Consider the following 22621-nt stretch of genomic DNA (forward strand, 5'->3'; position numbering starts at 1 on the left):
CCCCGTCTTATTGGACGTCAGCGCCGCCGAGCCCCTCCCCAGGAGGCGGGGCGAAGGCAATGCAAATAAGGTCGGAGCAGGGCTTCTGGGCATGCGCCAGCCGCCCAATGGGGGCGTGGCTGCTACGGGGGCGGGGCCTCACTGGGGCGGGGCCGTCCCGGGGGCGGGGTGGGGCTCCGGCCTCGGTGGCGGTGGCCAGCAGGGTCCCGTTAAGTCCGAGGGAGGCGCGATGGCCGCGCGCGCGCTGAGGCTGCTGACCACGCTGCTGGCCGTGACCGCCGCGGCGGCGCAGGCGGAGATGGAGGCCGAGGCGGGGTGGGAGCTGGGGGCGCCCGATCTGCTCTTCACCGAGGGGACCGCGGCCTACGCGCGCGGGGACTGGGCGGGCGTGGTGCTGGGCATGGAGCGCGCGCTGCGCTCGCGGGCCGCCCTGCGCGCCCTCCGCCGGCGCTGCCGGGGCCGCTGCGCCGCCGAGCTGCCGTGGGGGCCGGTGCCCGAGCCGCCGCCGCCCGGGCCGGCCGCGGGCGCCGCCGCCCTGCTCGACCTGCGCTTCTTCGGGCGCCTGCTGCGCCGCGCCGCCTGCCTGCGCCGCTGCCTGGGGCCGCCGGCCGCCCACGCGCTCAGCGAGGAGCTGGAGCTGGAGTTCCGCAAGCGCAGCCCCTACAACTACCTGCAGGTCGCCTACTTCAAGGTGCACACCCGCCGGGCGCCCCTGGGCGTGGTTGCATGCGACCTGGGGGTCGGGAGGGGGGTGGCCCGGGGTGGGGAGGGGCGCGGTGCTCCAGGGAAGTGTGGCCAGCTCCCGACTGGGGGCCAGCTCCCGTCGGACCCCGGGCGGGCAGGGACCCGTCCCCAAGACCTGCTTCGCCCGCTTCTCTGGGGCGAACGATGACACTCAAGGTGTTGCGGGGGACGCAACACCCACCATGCCGCTCTCAGATGGCCCGTTCCGGGCGCACGGGGGCTGGGGAGCGTCTCCAAGGCGGCCCAGTGGCGGGGTCTGCCGTTCGGTTGCATCCTTTCCGAGTGAGAAGCTAGCATCTGTCCGCACAGGCCTCTTTCTGCTTCCTTTTCCAAAGACACTTCTCCGGTGGCCCGCGCGCAGCGGCTGCCTCTCAGGAAGAGAGGTTGCCACGTCGCCAGTAGGGGCTGTCTGGCTCCTCCCTGTGGGGGACCCTCTGGGTAAGGCTGTCAGGTTTCCACAGAAAATAAGCAGTTTTAGGAATGCCAGACTGTCTTGAGCCCAAGTGCACATATGAATCCGAAGCAGTCTGGCTTGGGTGGGATACCAGGCACTGTCTTCGGTGTCGTGCACTTAGTAATGCATCTGTCCAGATTCCAGCAGTATCCTGGGAGGTGAGTGCGCCCATTGGTCCCATGTAACTGGGGGCGGAGAAGGGGAAGAAGGGGCTGTGCTGCAGTGTATCTATGGAATGTGTAGTTTAATTCAGCCCAAGAAGAGGAGTGGAGAATCTCTGGGAGGTCTCGGATTTCCACATCTCAGTGAGATGCTCACACAGTTCCCCACTCTGCCCAGTGACTCAGGGGAAACGACATAACTGACCCGGCTGTGTCTCTGGTCACTGGTCAGCTGTGCCTTCTAACGTTTTCTGATCAGTGTTTATTGAATGCCCACTAGTTCCAACTCTTGTGCAGCTAATTAAAATATTTCCCATTATCGTATTTTGTTTTGTCTTGCTTTTTGGAATCACTGTAGTAAGAGTTGCTAAAGGGAAAGGGAGAAATGGACTCAAGAATCATTAGAGACTTGAAGGATGAGGGACAGCTGGGCTTCCTAAATGCCGCTGGAGGGGCTGGAGAGACAGTCCGGCAGGTAGGGCGCTCACCATGCCTGCGGCAGGCCCATGTTCCATCCCCGGTACTCCACGTGGTGGAGCCCTGTGCAGAGTGATCCCTCAGCTCAGAGTGATCCCTGAGCACGGAGTAAGTCCTGAGCACTGCCCCGTGTGGCCCAGCAACAAAAGAACCTGAATGCCGCCAGAGGGGCTGGCCAGGATGGTTTTAGAATATGAACTCGGGGAGCCTGGGCCGGGTAAGCCTCGAGGAGAAGAATGTGGTGGCCAGGCCTGGGGGAAATAAGCTGTGTGGTCTGCTTGCGGGAAGGACCCTCAGATTCAGGGAAGAAGGGTTGGTGTGGAGAAAGGAGTGAGGGCACAGAGGGGCAGAGTGGGGGGATAAATGCACTAACTAAAGGGACACACTTCAGAGGTTTGGGGGTTATTTTTTTTTGGGGGGTGCACACCAGCAATGCTCAGAGGTTACTCCTGGCTCTGTGCTCAGGGATTACTCCTGGTGGTGCTCGAAGGACCATATGGGATGCCGGGGATTGAACCCAGTTGGCCACTTGCGAGGCAAATGCCCTATCCACTGTTGGGCCCCCAAAGTTTGTTTTGGTGGGGGCCACACTTGGGGTTCTCAGAGGACCATATGTGGTGTCAGGATTTGAACCATTGTCTAGGCTGCAGCCACATACAAGGCAAGTACCTTAACCTCTGTACTGTCTCCTGCCCTTGAGAAGGTCTCTAATAGTGCAGTTAAAGAGACTGAGGTCCTGAGGAGGGATTACCAGCCTTGGGTTACTAAGGTGGCTTGTTTAGGGTGTGTTAACTATAGTAACTATATTTAATTTCTTGTAAGCAAATAGCTGGGACACGGAAGAGCCTGGCAAGCTCCCCATGGTGTATTCGATATGCCAAATACAGTCTCATTCCCTTGACCCTGAAAGAGCCTCCAATCGTTGGGAAAGACGAGTAAGGAGAGGCTGCTAAAATCTCAGGGCTAGAATGAATGGAGACATTACTGGTGCCCACTCGAGCAAATCGATAAGCAACAGGATGACAGTGACAGTGACACAGTGAACTATAGTGCCAATAATAGGAGAACATAATTTTCAGGGTACTAATAATGCCAGCCTAAATCTGTTGATGTTTGGTATGTGCCCAGCAGCATATGTTAAAAGCTGCTCATACTTCAACCTCATTAGCCTTCCCAGCATCCTGTGAGGGGCCGAGTGTTAGCTCCAGGTGCCCAGTGGACTAAGGAGCTGAGTTCAGAGAGGAACTTTGAGTGCCTTGTGAGAAGCCCCAGTGAGTGAGTGAGTGAACTTAGATTTGACCCAGGTCTGGTAACCAGAGTTAGATCATTGGTTCCCCCTCCCTCTGGAGAAGCCCCAATTCCCTCTGTTTCTTTCCACTCACACACCTCTCTAAATTTCTTTCAATAAGAACTATTTTACTTCACTAAACAAAACATTAGCTCACCATTGAATCATCATTGATTTGCTTTAGATTCTTTTTTGGGGGAGGGTGGGCTACACCCAGCAGTGTTCCAGGGCTACTCTGTGCTTCGTGCTTTGGGGACCACTCCTGGCAGTGCTCAGGGATGAGAGCTTGAACCCGGCCCCTCTGCATGCAAAGTATGCTCTGTCCATTGAGCTATCTCTCCCGGCAGATGTGCTCTGGATTCTGCATTTGGAGCTGGGTATGCGGGTGCATTGCTGAGTGGGGTGCATTCCCGTGGCATTGTGATCTCTCTCTCTCTCTCTCTCTCTCTCTTTTTAAATTTTATTGAATCAGGGGCTGGAGTGATAGCACACTGGGTAGGGTGTTTGCCTCGCACGCGGCCGACCTGGGTTCGATTCCCAGCATCCCATATGGTCCCCTGAGCATCGCTGGGGTGATTCTTGAGTGCATGAGCCAGGAGTAACCCCTGTGCATCGCCGGGTGTGACCCAAAAAGAAAAAAAAATAAATTATTGAATCACTGTGAGAGATAGTTATGAGCTTTCATGTTTGGGTTACAATCTCACAATGATCACCCATCCCTCCACCAGTGCACATTCCCCACCACCAATATCCCGGGTATACCCCCCTTTCCCACCCTCCCCCTGCCTCCATGGCAGACCACACTCTCTAGTTTTGGGCATCATGGCTTGCAACACAGACACAGAGGTCATCATGTTTGGTCCATTATCTACTTTCAGCACGCATCTCCCATCCCGACTGATTCCTCCAGGCATTGTTTTCTTAGTGATGTGATCACTATCTCACTATCCTCACTATCCTCTTGGAATTCTATTGAGCCCCTGGTTTCAACCTCCTGAGCTTTGATCAGGACACTGTGATAGATGCTGTATAGGAACCTAGAGATTTTTCAGCACTCCTGTCTTTCTCTGAATGCATCAAAAACAATTTCAGGGCCTAAAGGTTGGGTTGGTGGCTTTAAGCACTAGCCTGGCAAGTACTAGCCTATTAATTAGTTCAGGTCCTCGTGCCATTATATTACCAGCAGGGCCCCGTGGTAATACTTCATTTATGAAAAAAAAGAATTTATCTCCTAGGCAAATCCTCAAGCATAGTCTAATTGTTAATTCTCCTTAACTGCGCTTTCTCTCCTATTTCTGAGTCTTTGGAGCCTTAGACTTCCTCTAACTCAGTCACTCCAGTTGAATCTTGAGAGAACGTTGTCTGGGCCACCAGGGTTCCACGGCGCTCAGTCCCTTACTGATTGGCATTGCTGTAAAGTTAGTGTTGCCCCTGGGACCTGCTGTCATTTGGGGGGATCCCCCGTCATTTTATTTGGAAGATAGTCCAGGGCACTCCAGGCCCCAGGTGAATTTCTGCTCTGCGGTTCCCCACCCTCAGTGTGTGTTCTGGGGCCGAGCACCCGAGTGGGAGGCTCAGGAAGGCTGGGCTTCCCGTGTACTGTGGGCGGCAGGCCTGGACACACACCGGCACGGTGGGGCTGTCACGGTCCTGTGCTTCATTCGTAGATAAACAAGCTGGAGAAAGCGGTCGCCGCCGCGCACACCTTCTTCGTGGGGAACCCGGAGCACGAGGAGATGCGCCAGAACCTGGACTACTACCAGAGGATGTCGGGGGTGAAGGAGGATGACTTCCGGGACCTGGAGGCCAGACCCCACATGGTGAAAAGCGTGCAATTCCCCTCGGCCTCTCCCTTGAAAGTGACGTTTACTAGGCGGAAGCTGTGTATCGTTATTGAGAAATGCAGATCAGCCATTGTCCTGCCACCTTAAGAAAACCAGTAGTTGGTGTTTTGGTCTTTTTTATTGGAGGAGGGGCACAGCTGACAGTGCCACCTCAACAACTCCCCCGAATGACTATTAAGAATAAATTGCCATGGGGCTGGAGCAATAGCATAGTGGGTAGGGCGTTTGCCTTACACGCAGCCGACCCAGGTTCGATTCCCAGCATCTCATATGGTTCCCTGAGCACCGCCAGGTGTGATTCCTGAGTGTAGAGCCAGGAGTGACCCCTGAGCATCGCCAGGTGTGACCCAAAAAGCAAAAAAATAAAAATAAAAATAAATAAAAAAATAAAAAGAATAAATCGCCAGGGGCTGGAGCGATAGCACAGCATGTAGGGCGTTTGCCTTGCACGCGGCCGACCCGGGTTCGATTCCCAGCATCCCATATGGTCTCCCGAGCACTGCCAGGAGTAATTCCTGAGTGTAGAACCAGGAGTAACCCCTGTGCATTGCCAGGTGTGACTCAAAAAGAAAAAAAAAAACGAGTAAATGGCGGGGCTAGAGGGGTAGTACAGTGTATAACGGATAGGGCGTTTGCCTTTGCCTTGGCAAGGCTGACCTGAGTTCAGTCCCTGGCACCTTGTGTGAGTCCCTGAGCCCCATCAGGAATTCCTAAGCACAGAGCCAGGATTAGCGACCGGCACAGCTCAAAAACTAAAAAAAAAAAAAAAAACAAACAAACACAAAAGAGTAAATTGAACTGGAGCTATGGGGTAGCGGGAAAGACACTTCTTTATATGTGGCCCACCCCAGCACCTCCTCTGGTCCCCTGGGCCCCACCAAGGTTGATCCCTGAACACAGAGCCAGGAGTAAGCCCTGACTCCCAGGTTTGGGCCCCCACTTCAGAAAAAAAAAAAGTAAACTGTGTAGGGCCAGGGTGCTGGCTTAGAGGCTGGAGCGCCTGCCTGGCATGGAAAGGCCCCGAGCTTAATTCCCGGAGTGTAATCCCTGGTGCTCCTTGGTCCCAGGTGTAATGGGAGCCCGACTTGGGAGCCGCCCACCCCACCCCCAGAAAAAAAAAAAAGAAAATTGTATCCATCTAGTAACTTATAGACAGTTTTTTTGGGGGTGTATTTTATTTGGTTTTGGGGCCACACCCAGTGGTGGGTGCTCAGGGATCACTCCTTCTGGGGATTGGAAGACCCTTTGTGGTGCTGAGGGTCAAACCCAGGTCGGCCCCATGAAAGTCAAGTGCCCTACCCACTGTACTATCACCCCAGTACATGTCCCAGTATGTGGGCATGTGTTTGAAATGATTCTGTGACAGATGAAATAGCTGTTGTCCCCAGGAATGGAACCCGGGCCCCAGGAGAGACGTCTGGAGTCTGCAGTCAGCGGGGGCAGCCCTAGCCAGCCCCGACTGCTGGCAAGCTGGCCGCACCACATTCTAACTTTGGAGAGTCTACGCGCTTCTCCTTCTGGGCTTTGGTCTCTGTGCTCGGGGGTCGCTCCTGGTGCTGTTCAGGAGACCATGCGGTGCCGAGGATCAACCCCAGGGCTCCTGCGTGCAGAACAGGCACCCCAGCTCGTGGAGCTATGTCTCTGACCGGAGACTTTTATTTATTTATTATTATTATTATTATTATTATTATAATTTTGCTTTTTGGGTCACACCTGGCGATGCACAGAGGTTACTCCTGGCTCTGCACTCAGGAATTACCCCTGGCGGTGCTCAGGGGACCATATGGGATGCTGGGATTTGAACCCGGGTCAGCCACGTGCAAGGCAAACGCCCTACCCGCTGTGCTATCTCTCCAGCCCCCCGAGAGTTTTATTTTTGCTTGCTTTTGTTTTGGGGACTACACCAGTGGTGCTCAGGACTTACTCCTGGTTCCCAGTTCCCCACTTAGGGACCACCCCTGGCAGGGTTTGGGGACCCTGTGTGGTGGGTCAGCCCTCGAACAAGGCAAGTTCCCTACCCACTGTACTAGCACACTGCCCCAAGGATTTAGTTTTGATTTTGGTTTGGGGCCACACCCTGCAATGCTCAGGGGTTGTTCCTGGCTCTGCACTCAGGGATCACTCCTGGCAGGCTCAGAGGACCCTAGGGGGTGTCAGGGATCCAACCCTGGTGGGCCGCCAGCAAGGCAAACGCCTCCCCCTAACACACACACACACACACACACATACACACACACGCTGTGCTATGGGCCGCCAGCAAGACAAGTGCCTCCCCCTACACACACACACACACACACACACACACACACACACACACACACACCTGCTGTGCTACGGGCCTCCAGCAAGACAAGCGCCTTCCCCTACACACACACACACACACACACACACACACACACACACACACACACACACACACACACACACACACCCGATGTGCTATGGGTCCCCTCCCCTCGCATCTTTACACCTGTCTGTGCAAGTGTCAGGAAGCGAGCACGCTCCTGCTTCACTAGAGGGGGTGCCAAGGCACGCTGGCGGCCTGCCTTGAGCCCCCTCTCCTCCCAGTAGCACGAGTTCCGGCTGGGCGTGCGGCTCTACTCGGAGGAGCAGCCCGGGGAGGCATTGCCCCACCTGGAGTCGGCGCTGCGCGAGTACTTCCTGGCGGACGAGGAGTGCCGTGCCCTGTGCGAGGGGCCCTACGACTACGACGGCTACAACTACCTCGAGTACAGGGCCGACCTGCTGCAGGCCATCACGGGTGCGTGCCGGGCGTCTTCTTTATCTCCCTTTTCTTTTTTCTCTTGGGCCACCCCCGGCGATGCTCAGGGGTTCCTCCTGGCTCTGCACTCAGGAATTACTCCTGGTGGTGCTTGGAGGACCATATGGGATGCCGGGGGTTGAACCTGGGTTGGCCGCGTGCAAGGCAAATGCCCTACCCGCTGTTCTATCAGTCCTACCCCCTCTGACTTTATTTCACACTATCCTCGGTGGTATCCTGAGGCCAGTCCCGGCTCTGTGCTCAGGAGTGACCCCTGGAAGGGGCTCCTGGGCACATACGTGATGCTGGGCATTTCAGGGGGGGTCGGCGGCCTGCATGGCCGGTGCCGTCCCAACTGTACTCTCCCCCCGACCCTACCACGTGCATCTGTTTTTTTGGGGGGGGGTTGGAGGTCACACAGAGTGGTGCTCAGGGGTTACTCCTGGCTAGCTAGGTACGGATCATGTGGGATGCTGAGGACGGCGCCCGGGTGGGCCGTGTGCGAGGCAAGCACCCTACCCGCTGCACTGTCACTGCAGTCTCCGATCTTGTTCCTCTTAACCAGGCCCTGAGTCCTGCCCCCGCCTCTGATTCCTTTCAGATCATTACGTGCAGGTGCTCAGCTGCAAGCAGAGCTGCGTCACCGAGCTTGCCTCCCACCCAAGCCGCGAGAAGCCCTTCGAAGACTTCCTCCCATCACATTATAATTACTTGCAGTTCGCGTACTATAACAGTAAGTCCCGCCGTCCCCTCGCCCTCTTCCTTTGGGCTCGGAAGCCAGGCGGGCAAGGGCTCTTGCCCTCTGAGCCTGTTACATTCAGCTCCCCGCTGTGGCCCTGGGAGACCCAGGGATCCTGGGGGACTTCTTACAGGGCGCTCCTCAAGGCGGCTGCCACCCGCAGCTCCCCAAAGCCAGGACAGACTGTCTGTCTGTCTCTTCCCTGCTGTTGCATTTATAATCTGATTTTACTTCTGAATTCAGTCACAGCAAGGGGAGGGGTGGGTCTCCCACTCACCGCCCTTCACAGCTCCTCCCTGAGAGCTGATGCTCTCAGGGGCAAGGGCCGCCTGTTTGCAGGCAGGGCATACTGGATTCTGCCAGAGCATACTGGATCAGCCACGTGCAAGGCCTGACCCCTTGTACTGTCGCTCCAGCTCCCTGGAACCAAAGCAGTTCTGACAAAGAGGTGTCAGGGACTGTAATGCTCACCCCACTTTTGAGCACCCACAGGGAGAAGAAGGTGGGTTGAATCTGCCTGAAACCGATCTAATATTGAGACCAGGGATCATATTAATTATAAATATTTTTATTTTCTTTGGGGGCCACTCCCAGTGGTGCTCAGGACTTCCTCCTGACTCTGCCCTCAGGGATCACTCCTGGCAGTGCTCAGGGGACCATCTGGGATGCTGGGAATCGAACCCAGTTTGGCTTACTACACAGCCACCCTGGGGGAAGAATCAGGGTAGGTTACATGTGAGGCAAAGGCTCTACCCGCTATACTGTCACTCTGGCTCCCAACATTACTTACGAATTTTTTTTTTTTTTAATAAACCTCTCTGGCTTTTTATTTTATTTATTTTGTTTTATTTGTGGGTCACACCCAGCGTCGTTCAGGGGTTACTCCTGGCTCTGCACTCAGGAATTACTCTTGGAGGTGCTTGGGGGACCATAGGCAATGCTGGGGATTGAACTCAGGTCTGCCTCTTGCAAGGCAAACGCCCTACATGCTGTGCTATCACTCTAGCCCCACTTACGAATTTTTAAAGATGTGAATGCTCAGAAGATTTCAGTCTTCTCTGTTGCAGCACTAGGCAACCTTGCGGATATTTGAGTACTTTATTATTATTATTATTTTGTTGTTTTTGTTGTTGTTGTTTTTGCTTTTTGTGTCACACTCAGTGTTGCAGAGGGGTTACTCCTGGGGGGACCATATGGGATGCTGGGAATCGAACCTGGGTTGGCCATGTGCAAGGCAAATGCCCTACCTGCTGTGTTATCGCTCCAGTCCCCTATTGTTATTATTTTTAATCTTTTTTTTTTTGGTGGGGGGGCACACCCAGCAATGCTCAGGGGTTATACCTGGCTCTGCACTCAGGAATTACTCCTGGCAGTGCTCAGGGAACCAGCTCAGGGATGCTGGGAATCGAACCCAGTTTGGCTGTGTGCAAGGCAAACGCCCTCCGCTGTGCTACTGCTCCAGCCCCGTACCTGAGCACTTTAAATTCTATTCTGTGCTGTGAAACTCCTCCCCCCAAACCCGCCAGTGTTGTAAGCAGTGGGTGCCTGTGCTGGGCCTGGCGCCCCGGAACGCTTTCCCCTCAGCCCTCTCTCCCCCCTTTGCAGTTGGCAATTACACGCAAGCTATTGAGTGTGCCAAGACCTACCTTCTCTTCTTCCCCAACGATGAGGTGATGAACCAGAATCTGGCTTACTACACAGCCACCCTGGGGGAAGAAGAGGCCGCATCCATTGGCCCCCGTGAGGTGAGTCTTTCTGTTGTTGCTGTTTTGGGTGATGCTCGGGGCTGACCCCTGGATCTGTGCTCAGGAGTCACTCTTGGCAGGCTTGGGGAACCATGTGCCTTGTGGGCACTGGGGATGGAACCCGGGTCGGCCACATGCAAAGCAAGTGCCCTTCCCCCCATATTGTCATTCTGGGCACACCTACCCCCTTTCCCCGCCCCCCCACTCCCCTTTGAGGTGAGTCTTGAGTAATCGGGGGGGGGGGGGGCAAGGAGACAGCTCAGAGGGCTAGAGCAGCGGAAGGGGGTGGGGAAGAAGAGTAAAGGGCTGCATCAGATGCTTGACTGCAGGAGACTCAGCTTGGTCCCTGGCACCACGTGGTCCCCCAAGCACTGTTAGGGGGCGACCCCGGAACACTGAGCCAGAGGTAACCCTGAGTCGCACTGGGCGTGGCCTCCTGAGAAACAAAGCCAAACCAGAAATAACCGGGCAGCCGATCCCACCCAAGAGCAAACTGTGGGCTGTTGGAAGGGCAAGCTGGAGCCTCGGGGGCTGGGGCTGCCGGGTGCTTGGGCCGGGTGGGTGCTCGATCCAGCTGTCGCTCAAGGATGGGAGAGCTGAGGAAGCCTGACTGCGCTGAGCCCTAACTAGCAGGACCTGGGCCCCGAAGCCTGATGTCTGAGTTGGCAAAGTCGCAGGCCTGCTGTCTGCCCGTGCTGGCACCCCGCCTCTGACACTTGAAACCTCTGGACCAAGATTTATCATTTTGTTTTGGAGCCATATCCAGAACTTACTCCTGGCTCTGTGCTTAGGGATCACTCCCAGCAGGGCTCCGGCAACCACATGGGATGCCAGGGATTGACCCAGGGTCAGTGGATACAAGGCAAGAGCCCTGCCAGTTGTACTCTTTGGCTCCCTTATAGCTTTTGTGTGTGTGGGGAGGGGGTCTTTTTGGGTCACACCCGGAGATGCTCTCAGAGGTCATTCCTGGCTCTGTGCTCAGGAATTATCCCTGGTGGTGCTCAGGGGACCATATGAGATGCAGGGGATCGAACCTGGGTCAGCCTCGTGCAAGACAGACGCTCTACCTTCTGTACTATTGCTCCAGCCCCTAGTTTTATTATTTACTTATGGATTTTAGGTCACACCCAGTGGTGCTTAGAGCTGGCTTCCTTCCAGCTCTTTGACCCGGGATCACTTCCTGGGGGCTTGGGAGTGTGTTAGGGGATCCTGTGGAATGCTGGGGATTGAACTCAGGCCAGTTGCTTGCAAGGCAAGTGCCCTACCCACTTTATTACAACTCCAATACATATATCCTTTTAAAACAGAACAAAACAGGGGCTGGAGTGATAGCACAGCAGGTAGGGCGTTTGCCTTGCATGCAGCCAACCTGGGTTCGATTCCCAGCATCCCATATGGTCCCCTGAGCACGGCCAGGGGTAATTCCTGAGTGCAGAGCCAGGAGTAACCCCAGGGTATCGCTGGGTGTGACCAAAAAAGCAAAACAAACAAACAAACAAACAAAAAAAACAGAACAAAACATTCATACATTTAAATTTCAAGTGGTAAACTTTCTGGAAAGACTGGTAGGAAACTCCGGCCTGCCGTCTCTGTGGGTCCCCTTTGCTCTGCCTGAGACGGGCTGATCCCAGGGCAGGGCGGGCACAGACGGGTGCGTGCGGAGTTCTGGAGCTCGTGTGGGACTCGCACGCTGCTGTGGGAATCTGGAGAAGCCCTGCAGGGTGTGGGGGCCCAGAGGCAGCCGAGAGCGATTGCAGGAGGAACAGAGGCTGAGCGCGGCCTGAACACATACCTGGACAGTTGTCCCCGGTACTTGGCAGGGCGGTGGAGGGGACTGAGCCAGCCGCCGATGCCAGGCCTCAGGGGCACAGGGCGGCACAGCGTGTCCTGTCCTGATGGCTTGAGGACGGTGGTGACCGGCGCTCAGAGTGGAGGGTGCCGGGCTGGGGGCAGAGGGGACCGGCTACCCTGGGCGGCTGAGCGCGGGGAGGGGGAGGTGGAACCTGGGTGATGTTTTCGCTCCCACCCCTCTGTGCTTCATACCCAAGTAGGTGCCCCTCAGAGGCGAGGCGCATCCCTGGTGCCATCTGCCTGGCCCCAGAGCCCCCCCTGGAGCAGGTAACCACCTGTCCTCTTCCCTGGGACGATGCTGGTGCTGCAGAAACGCTTCCCGTGGGGGGCCACGGCCTCGGTGTTGAAACAGCCCTCTCTGACGTGGGCAGTAGTTTGGATTTTTTTTTTTTTTTTTGCTTTTTGGGTCACACCCAGCGATGCTCAGGGGTTACTCCTGGCTCATGCACTCAGGAATTACTCCTGGCGGTGCTTGGGAGACCACCCATATGGGATGCCGGAGATCGAACCCGGGTCGGCCGCATGCAAGGCAAATGCTCTATCCACTGTGCTATCACTCCAGCCCCAGTATTTTGGATTTTGCAGAATTCCTCGGTGTCTGTCTGTTTCTGTTTTTCACAGCACCCCAGTGAGATGGGGGGGGGGTGTCACTCACTCGCCCACCTGGAAGAGAAAACCATTCTTCCCAGTTCTCAAATCCCCCACGTCCTCCCCACCCACCTGAAAAAGAGGTTTTCCTCTTTGGCCACTAGAGGGCGACCCTCCGTGTTGGCGAGACAGCTCTTCTCCCAGCCTCTTTGTCTTGTATGAGCAAGTCTGGGGCCGAGGCAAAGGTGGTGGCTCTGCCATTTCCACGAGGGTCCCTCTCTCACCCACTGAGAAGGAGGCTACCAAGGTGCCGACCCCGGCACAGCCCCGAGCCCGTTGGTGTGCACCAGCGGTCTGGTTGGCCCATCCCAGCCGCCCCCAGTCATCATTGCTCTTTATTTTTTATTTTATTTTATTTTATTTTGCTTTTGTGAAAGGGGGTCACACCCGGCGATGCACAGGGGTTACTCCTGGCTCTGCACTCAGGAATCACCCCTGGAAGTGCTCAGGGGACCATATGGGATGCTGGGAATCGAACCCGGGTCGGCTGCGTGCAAGGCAAACGCCCTACCCTCTGTACTATCGCTCCAGCCCAATCACTGCTCTTTCATTGGGGCCCCGGGTGGTGAGCTGACTCGCCCAGGGATGCCTCTGGCCACTGGTGGTGCTGTGCAAAGTCTCTGTTCCTCCCCAGTGCTGTTTCAGTTCCTGGCACCAGGCGGGCACGCACTGGCTCCCAGTGAAAGAATGAGGGGTGCAAGTGGATCCGGAGAGTCCAAACCTTCACCGAGCCCCTCACTTGGTGCAGGAGCCAAGCTTCTTGCTAGGGGGCCTGGGTTTGGGTTACTCCCGGCAGTGCTCAGGGACCCTGATGGTGTTCGGGGGACCTGAGGGGGTGTTGGCGGTCGACTGAGGGCCACCTGCCTGCGAGGCAAGAGCCTGCGCCCAGACTCCCTCCCGGCCGAGGCCGAGCCCTCGAACACCTGGGAGCAGACCTGCCGCTCCCTGCTGGGCAGGCGACGCGGCTGACCCGGGCACTCGCGTGCCCCTCACTGCTCTCAGCCCTGATTGTAACTGACGGTGTCTTCTTTCTGCCTTCCTCTTCCTGCTGCTTGGACGCTGGCAGGGCTCCTAGGGGACGCAGTTTCCCTCCAAGGTACTTAGTGTCCCCGTGGGGTCAGCGCCGCCTCTGAGTGTGCCAGTCTGCCGTCCTCCTGCAGCTGCCCGGCTCCAGGGAGGGGGCGGGCGGGCCCGAGGCTGGGACGGCCCTGGGGGCTGAAGGCGGGTCCCTGCTCTGCCCCCTCCAGCTGCGGTCCCCTCTGCACCTTGTAAACGGAGGGGCCCATGCCCACCCCCGGGGGCAGGTCCAGCACGCCCCAGTATCCAGCCCCGGGGCCCAGCACTCAGGGTTCTTCCTTGACTCCCGACTCCCGCAGAAGTCAGGAAGGGATTCTCCCGGGAGGAGTATTTGTCTCCTGAGAATGCCTTGTTTCTCCACTCAGACGTCATCGGGGCGGAGGGAGAGGTGGACGGCAGGGTACCCGCTTCCTTCCCGGGGGGGGGGCGGTGCCTGGTCATGCCACACTTTGAAGTGGGGCCCAGACTCTGGTGGATGAGGCCAAGGAACCCTCGGGTGCAGAGGCGGTCTGGGGAGCAGGCTCGCCCACATGGGTGGGAGGGAGCCTGCAGGGCCCCCCGGCAGGAGGGCTGGTGCCAGGGCGCTGCCTCCCCGTCTGTCCCCAGAGCGCCCGGGAGTACCGCCAGCGGAGCCTGCTGGAGAAGGGGCTGCTCTTCTTCGCCTACGACGCCTTCGGGATTCCCTTTGTGGACCCGGTGAGTGGGCGGGGGTGCGGGGTGGGGGGCCGGCTGGGACAGGTACTGTGTGCGGACCCTCAGGACTCTGGGGAGGGGACTATCAGGGACGGGCCATAATTCACAGATGTCTCAGGGGTGTCCGCAGTCACGCGGCTGACCCGCAGGGCCTCTTTGTTCCCCCCTGACCTGCCTGTAGGACTCATGGACCCCCGAAGAGGTGATTCCCAAGAGGTTGCGAGAGAAACAGAAGTGAGGTCCCGTGGCTGGGGGAGGCCTGTTGGAGACGGGACGGCGGCCCGCAGCGAGGGGGGCGCTCGGGGCGGGAGCGGGCCCAGACCCCCGTCCAGCGCTCAGAGCGGCCGTGTCGCAGGTCGGAGAGGGAGACCGCCGTCCGCATCTCCCAGGAGATCGGCCAGCTCATGAAGGAGATCGAGACCCTCGTGGAGGAGAAGACCAAGGAGTCTCTGGACGTGAGCAGGCTGACCCGGGAAGGTGAGCGGGGCTGCGCCCCCGGGCCCCCTCCTTCTGCAAAGAGCACCGAGAATTAGCCTAGAACAGTCCTGGGCTAAGAGCATGGCCAGCCATCAAGGCGCTTGCCTTGCATGCGGCCGACCCTGGTTCCACCCCCAGGAGCCCCCCTGAGCACTGACGGTGAGGCCCCACCCTTTCCCTCTCACACCCCCACAAGGGAGACAAAGAAAGACAAAAAAGAATACCCCTGGAGCCTGGAGCGGTGGTAGAGCCAGGAGGGCACTTGCCTTGATGACCTGGGTTCGATTCCCAGCATCCCATCTGTTCTTCGTCATATGGGAGTGAACCCTGGGCTCAGAGTCAGGGATAAGCGTGTGGCCCCAAAACCAAATAAAACAAAGGTGCATAATACTTCCGGGCCCAGGAGGGGCCCCAGGCTAGGTTCCCGTCCTGCGGTGAGCACCTCCGGACACGGCTGTCCGTCCAGCGCCCGCTCTGCTGTCGCCCCTGTGACGTGTGCCCCTCGGACACCACCTCCCTCTGTCTGTCCTGCCTTCCCCCCACTGCTAGGCCAGAGGCTGTCCCCCTCCTCCCTGCCTCTCCTCCCCCTCCCCCCTCCTCCCTGCCCCTTCCCTGCTCCTCCCCCCTCCCCCCAGCTGTTTCTTCCCTCGAATGCTCTTCCCCATGTGTCTGCCAAGGGAAAGCTCAGATCGGCCCTCAAAGTTACTCATTTTTCGGGGGATAGGGGGAGGCAAGTTTCCAAGGGGTACTTAATGGGGCCTGGGACCTCTCCCAGGGATATTTGGCCAACTGGGTCAGACCATCAGTGCTCAGGACCTGTGGTGCTGGGGACCCCCAGGGCCACCGTGGCAGTGCTCGGGGCCCCCAGGACTATACCCTGTGATTCTCACTTGTGGTGCTGGGGGGTCAGGCTGGGGTTGGGCACAAGCAAGGTGTGAGCCCTCACCTCCACTGTCCCCCAGGCCCCTTATTTTATTTTATTTTTTTAATTTAATTTTATTTTTTTGCTTTTTTTGGGTCACATCCGGTGATGAACAGGGGTTATTCTTGGCTTTGCACTCAGGAATTAGCCCTGGTGTTGCTCAGGGGACCATATGGGATGCTGGGAATCGAACCCGGGTCGGGTCGGCCGCATGCAAGGCAAATGCCCTACCTGCTGTGCTATCACTCCAGCCCCGGCCCCTTATTTTAGATGAATGGTAAAGATGAGGTGGTCATTGAAATTCTAAGCATTCGCTATGTGCCTGCATTATGGGAGTAACCCCTGAGCACCTGGGTATGATCCAAAAAAGCCAAAAAAAAAAAAAAAAGGAGGAGGAAGCTTTATTGTTCTTTGCATCAGAGGGGCGGTAACTCTGGGAAAAGGCTCAGGGCGGCTTAGGACCATGCCGAGGTCTCGGGCAAGGCCCCTTCTTAGGGGTGTGCTCAGGCGTGTCCCCCAGGACTGGGGAGACTCTGCAGCCAGCAGCTGGGCAGTGAGGCCAGGCTGGGGCCCCTGTGTCCCGGGGCCAGGCAGCAGGGGCCTGTCTCAGGGGTCAGCCCAGAGCCCCGCTGACCGCCTGCCGTGGCCCCGCAGGCGGCCCCCTGCTCTACGAGGGCATCCGCCTGGCCATGAACTCCAGGGTCCTGAACGGCTCCCAGAGGGTGGTGATGGACGGGGTCCTCTCCGACGACGAGTGCCGGGAGCTGCAGAGACTCACCAATGTGAGAGCCGCTGGCCCTCCCCCTCCCCTCCCCCCAGCCTCTCCCCACCCTGCCCTGCACCCCTGCCCTGCACCTCCCACGCAGATACCTCCCCCATGCACAGACCTTCCCCTCCAGCAGTGCCCCACACCCCTGCACCCTCCCTGCCACACCCCAGCCCAGCCTCCCCTGTCCCCTGTCTCCCCCCCCACTGCCGTGCCCTTAGTAGCCAAGGCCAGCCTCACCCTTGCTGCGGGCACCTGGCCCCTCTTCGGGGGCCCTCGGCAGCCCTGGCTGACAGCACCCTGTCTGGGGGCGCTTGTAGGCAGCAGCAACTTCAGGAGACGGCTACCGGGGCCAGACCTCCCCCCACACCCCCAACGAAAAGTTCTACGGCGTCACCGTCTTCAAGGCCCTCACGGTAGAGCCCCTGCTCGGCTTTCAGGGTGGGGGGGGGAGCAGGAGCGGGGGGCGGTGAGGGTGGGCAAGATAGAGAGTGGGGGGGTCTCTGTCCCTGGGGCCACAGCTGCAGAGGCCCCGGGATCCTGGCGGGGCCCCTGCTCCCCGGAAACCTAGTGCTTTCTCGAGAGCGCTGGCCCCGAGGCAGACGTAGGGGCGGGAAGGAGCAGGGCGCAGGGGAGACAGAGGAGGGGGGGCTGGTGGGCTCCATGGGAAGCCCAGCTCACTCGGGGCAGCTGACCGGCTCCTCCTCTCGCAGCTGGGCCAGGAAGGGAAGGTGCCGCTGCAGAGCGCCCACCTGTACTACAACGTGACCGAGAAGGTGCGGCGGGTCATGGAGTCCTACTTCCGCCTGGACACCCCCCTCTACTTCTCCTACTCCCACCTGGTGTGCCGCACAGCCATCGAAGGTGGGCGCCCCTCTGCGGGGGGAGCAGCAGCGGGTCCCTTCTCCCAGCCCTGGCCCGGGGCTCTCCTTGCAGCCCTGGAGAGGGGCGTTGGCGTGGGATGCGGGGGCTGGAGGCGGTTCGTGGGGATGCAGTTGAGCAGTGACACTCACGTGACTCAAGGCCGCTCTGTGGCGGGGGCCCAGCTCCGATTCTGGGTGTGGGGTCTGAGGGGCGGGAGCAGCATGTGTGTGAGCACGCCGTGAAGCCAGGAGCACGGAGAGACCGGCTGAGGCCACGGGGGCGGGGCAGCAGGAGTCGCTGCCCACACTGGGATGACCCAGGTCCGCAGTGTGCCTCGCCGCTGGGGACAGGTTGGGAGTCGGGACCAGGCAGAGGAGGGAGGCGGGCCGGGTCGGAGGGGCAGGGCGAGGTGTGGGGGCCACTGGGGCTCACCTCGGTGTCTGTCTGCGTCCTCAGGTGTGGCCGGGAGCCAGCCCAGCCCCTGCCCAGGCCCCTCCTTCCCGCTTTCCTCTCCCTGCCTCCCTCTGTGCCCCGTGGGGCCCAGCCCCGCTTGCCGCGTCTGCTCACCCCGCCGAGAGCCTTCCCCAGAGCTGCCGTGGTCCTGATTCCTGCGCTGGGGGCTCCGCCCGAGCGGCCTCTCCTCCCAGGCCCTTCCTGCAGACCCCAGTACCTTTGGGGACACTCCCCGCCCCGCGTCCACCAACAGGAGCGCTGCAGTGGCCCCTGCGGTGACCCCTGCTAACCCACTTCCTTGGCTCCAGAGGCCCAGGCTGAGAGGAAGGACAGCAGCCACCCCGTCCATGTGGACAACTGCATCCTGAACGCCGAGACCCTCGAGTGCACCAAAGAGCCCCCCGCCTACACTGCCCGTGACTACAGGTGCAGCTGCCCACCTTCACCTCGCTCAGCATGTGAGCACACACGTACACACATGCACACAGTCATGTCCACACGTGCATACACATGCACATGCATACACATGCCCACACATGCACATACACACATGTGCACACACATGCACATACACACCCTCACACAATCCATCCACGCATGCACACACATGCACATATAAACATGTATACACACATACATGCCTATACACATGTACGCACATGTGCACACATTCATCCACACACATGTACACATGCATGAGCACACACATACACACATGCACGTACACATGTACACACATATGCACAGACATGCACATATGCACACGCACACACATTTATCCACACGTGCACACACATGCATGCCCACATGTACATGTACATGCAGTCAGATTTCCGCCCAGCTGCTCTCAGGGTCTAGCCCTGCAGGCAGTGGGATGAGCAGCCCTGTGGAGGGCGGGTGCTGCAGGAGCAGGCACGAGGGACTCTTTCGGGAGGGGTGGAGGCAGGGGTGTGGGGGGTGGTGTTTTGGGCTGCAGAGAAGATTCTGGAAGCTTCTCCTTCCTGGAAAGTGTCCCTCCTGCCGCCGCTGAGAGCAGTTGGCGCTGGGGCTGGGGCTGGGGCTGGGGGCGGTGCCAAGACGCGGCCTCCTCCCCCAGTGCCATCCTCTACCTGAACGGAGACTTTGACGGGGGCGACTTCTACTTCACCGAGCTCGATGCCAAGACGGTGACGGTGAGTAGCGCGCACAGTGAATCTGCTTCCCCATGGCCGGCCGCCTTCTCCCTGCGGCCCCGGCCCGCGGACGCCAGGCTGAGCGCCGCCCCGGCCCTGGCCCTAATGAGGGTCCTGTGTCGGCGCAGGCAGAGGTGCGGCCACAGTGCGGGAGGACCGTGGGCTTCTCGTCTGGCTCCGAGAACCCGCACGGCGTGAAGGCGGTCACCAGGGGGCAGCGCTGCGCCATCGCCCTCTGGTTCACCCTGGACGCGCGACACAGCGAGCGGGTGAGTCCCCGGCTTCTCTCTCTGGGGGGCCCTCCTGCGCCCGTCTCTCCTGCCCCAGCCAGTGGCACGGACACAGACGCACCGGCCTGGGGGTGCCACTGGCATCCCTGGGTGAGGCATGGGGTGTGGGGCGCCCTGGTTCCGGCAGAGAGCAGGGCCCAGTGGCCGGGGGCCCGCTGAGTGGGCAGGGCATGGTCCTTGCAGGACAGGGTTCAGGCCGACGACCTGGTGAAGATGCTCTTCAACCCCGAGGAGCTGGACCTTCCCCCGGAGCAGCCCCCCGAAGCACGGCAGGACCCCCCGACGCCTACAGAGGCCTCAAAGGATGAGCTCTGACAGCATCCTGCTGTCCGCGACGGACGCTCCGACCCCTCGGCCCCGTGGTGGGGACCCCTTGGCGCAGCCCGATGGCCCCCCACACTGTGGAGCTGGCCCCGGGGGAAGCAGCGCCTGCAGTGGGGGGCCCCTGCCACGCGGCCCCAGGGCGCCCCCCACACAGCCGCCCGCTCGGGGAGTGGACATGGTGGTCAGCCACTCCCTGGACCTCGTGGCGCTCTGGGCCGCCACCCAGTATTTAAGTCTTGTTCGACAGCCAACGAATAAACAATCTGTGTTTTTTAACTCTGGGGCTTGTGCTGGAAACAGGGAAGGGAACAGAGACCCTTCCCGCCCCCGTGGTCTCACTCAGTGACAGTGCTGGGGCAGGTGGCCTCAGGGGCCTGGAGCTGTCATGTGGTCAGGATTGCAGCCCTGTCCGCTGTCCAAGCGGACAGCCAAGAACGCCTGAGGTGAATGGGGGGCCCATTAATTCTCTCCAAGCCGAAAGCAGATGTCAGCCCCGCGGGCCACGCTGTGGTCAGTGTCCGGGGCCCCTGTCCAGGGCATAGCCCCTGAGCACTGCCAGCTGTGGCCCAACGTTTTAAAAAGTGGGGGAGGGGGGCTGGAGCGATAGCACAGCGGGTAGGGCGTTTGCCTTGTACACGGCCGACCCGGGTTCGATTCCCAGCATCCCATATGGTCCCCTGAGCACTGCCAGGGGTGATTCCTGAGTGCAAAACCAGGAGTGACCCCTGTGCATCGCCGGGTGTGACCCAAAAAAGCAAAAAAAAAAAAAAGTGGGGGAGGGCCTGGACCAGTAGTACAGCAGGGAGGGCACTTGCCTTGCACACGGGCCGACCTGGGTTTGGTCCCCAGCATCCCGTATAGTCCCTTGCGTGTGCCAGGAGTGCTCCCCGAGCACAGGAGAATGCTTTGAGCACCACTGAGTCAGCTCCAAAAACGAAAACAAGAGGATGCAGCCAGGGCTCTGGGAGGTGCCGTGCCCTGAAGATGGTGCTGAGGAAACTTTCCCGAGTGGCCCTGGCCGGCGCGTCCCCCAGCCCTGCCTGGCGCGTGAGGCTCCTCTGGTGTGAGGAGCAGCTGTCTGTGCCTCCCTCCGGGAGACGGGGGTGGGGGGGGGTGGGGGTTGGGGGGGTTGCTTGACACAGTCCCCTCCCCTGCTGGGGCTGACCCAGTCAGTCAGGTCCAGCCCATTCTCTGCAGCCAGCACCGGAGAGGCGGGTGCTGGTACGACGCCCCCCCCCCCCCCCCGTGTGGTGCTGCGGAACCTCAGGCTGGCGCGCAGAGGAGGGCCCGCCCGGGGCATCCATCCCACAGTGCGCCTCCCCCGCTGCCCTCTACCCAGGCGGGGTCAGCAGCGGGTGTGCTGGGAGCCCCGGGCAGCGCCTACACTGCGCATGCTCCGTCCCCTCTCCCGGAAGGGCAGCTTGCCTGGTACCTGCTCCGCCCGGTCCACCCCAACTCCAGAGACTGAGGCCCTTTAAGTAGGGGGTCCCGGAAGCGGAGATCCTCTGCCCATTTCCCCCAGTCTCCTGCGTCCCGGGGGGTCACTCCCATAAGCCACCTCCTGCCGGCGCCAGATAATCTCATCATCGGCCACCCTCCAGGAGCAACCCCTGGTGATACTCGGGTACATCCACTGTGCCAGGGATTCAAACCGGCCAGCAGCCTGGGTCACGTGTTCTGCCTCACACACACTGATGGACCATGAAGGCAGAGGCTATTATTATTATTATTATTATTATTATTTTATTATGGTTTTTGGTGGTTTTTTTTTTTGCTTTTTGTGTCACACCCGGCGTTGCACAGGAGTTACACGTGGCTAATGCACTCAGGAATTACTCCTGGCGGTGCTTGGGGGACCATATGAGATGCTGGGAGTTGAACCTGGGTCGGCTGCGTGCAAGGCAAATGCCCTACCCACTGTGCTATCGCTCCAGCCCCTGTTACTGTATTTTGGGGTTGCCCAAGGTGTGTGCAGGGGCCCTGGGCCATGCCTGATGATACTCAACTGACACCCCTAACCGCTGGCCCCCAGGTGGTGCTGGGAGAGAGACTCAGCCTGCAGAGAGGGCCGGTGCTATTCTCCCTATTTTTCTGTTGGGGGAGCCATACTTGGCGATGCTCAGGTGTTTCTCCTGGTTCTACACTCGAGCATAATTCCTGGTGGGGCTCGGGATGCCGGGGATTGAACCCAGGTTGGCGGTGTTCAAGGCAACCTGCTGTACTGTCTCCGGCAATTCTCCCTGTTTTCAGGCGGGGAAGCAGGCCCAGAGGGGCTCAGGGGCTTGCCTGATGCCACACAGCCTTTCCTCGGCAGATGAGGCTGGAACATGAAACGTGAAAGCGTGTGTGTGTGTGTGTGTGTGTGTTTGGGGACACACCCAGTGGTGTTGCAGGTGCTCCCACTGCCCAGGGATCCATGCAGGTGCTGGGGCTCGGACCCTGGCCTTCCGCAGCAGACGCCTCCTTGGGCCCTGAATGCACTTTCTCTCCTCTCCTCTTTTCCTTGTTCCCTTTCCCCCTCCCCTCTCCCCCCTCCCCACCACCTCCATCCTCTCCTCCTTTCCACACCCAGCAGCGCTCCAGGCTCACTCCTGGCTCTGCACTCAGGAGTCACTCCTGGCAGAGCTCCAGGGACCATACCTGGTGCCCCAGGTAGACCCGGGGTCAGCTGGTGTGCAGGGCAAGTGCCCTACCAGCCGCACTATGGCCCTGGCCCCTGAATGTGCCTTCAAGCAGTGACGCGTGACGCCCAGGGCAGTTTCTAGAAAGCTCCTCGCCCTAGCAGGGCTGGGAGGGCCCCCAGCCTTCCTGCTGTCCCTGTGTGCCCACGAGTCACTGGGCTTCGGGGCTGGGGAGATGTGTGGGAGGTGG

General features: G+C 59.2%; 1 protein-coding gene across 1 annotated transcript; it reads left to right on the plus strand.

Moving 5' to 3' along the window:
- Positions 1–163: 163 nt before the first annotated feature.
- P3H1 (prolyl 3-hydroxylase 1) lies at positions 164–20033 on the plus strand. Its single transcript, XM_004614294.2, has 15 exons — positions 164–691; positions 4792–4944; positions 7540–7729; positions 8331–8462; positions 10074–10213; positions 14396–14485; positions 14664–14716; positions 14838–14959; positions 16536–16663; positions 16968–17063; positions 17361–17511; positions 18273–18390; positions 19061–19136; positions 19265–19405; positions 19610–20033. Exons 1-15 carry the CDS (start codon positions 230–232, stop codon positions 19739–19741), a joined length of 2184 nt encoding a protein of 727 aa, XP_004614351.2. The 5' UTR covers positions 164–229; the 3' UTR covers positions 19742–20033.
- Positions 20034–22621: the final 2588 nt, after the last annotated feature.

Source organism: Sorex araneus, chromosome 5, assembly GCF_027595985.1.
Source record: "Sorex araneus isolate mSorAra2 chromosome 5, mSorAra2.pri, whole genome shotgun sequence".
Classification (NCBI taxonomy): Eukaryota; Metazoa; Chordata; class Mammalia; order Eulipotyphla; family Soricidae; genus Sorex; species Sorex araneus.

Bases quoted from the DNA above. Each gene is read 5' to 3' on its own strand.
- P3H1 (XM_004614294.2), top strand. From the start codon at position 230: ATGGCCGCGCGCGCGCTGAGGCTGCTGACCACGCTGCTGGCCGTGACC. The intron at 692-4,791 runs GTGCACACCCGC...CTTCATTCGTAG, and splicing joins TGCAGGTCGCCTACTTCAAG to ATAAACAAGCTGGAGAAAGC. The intron at 4,945-7,539 runs GTGAAAAGCGTG...TCCTCCCAGTAG, and splicing joins TGGAGGCCAGACCCCACATG to CACGAGTTCCGGCTGGGCGT.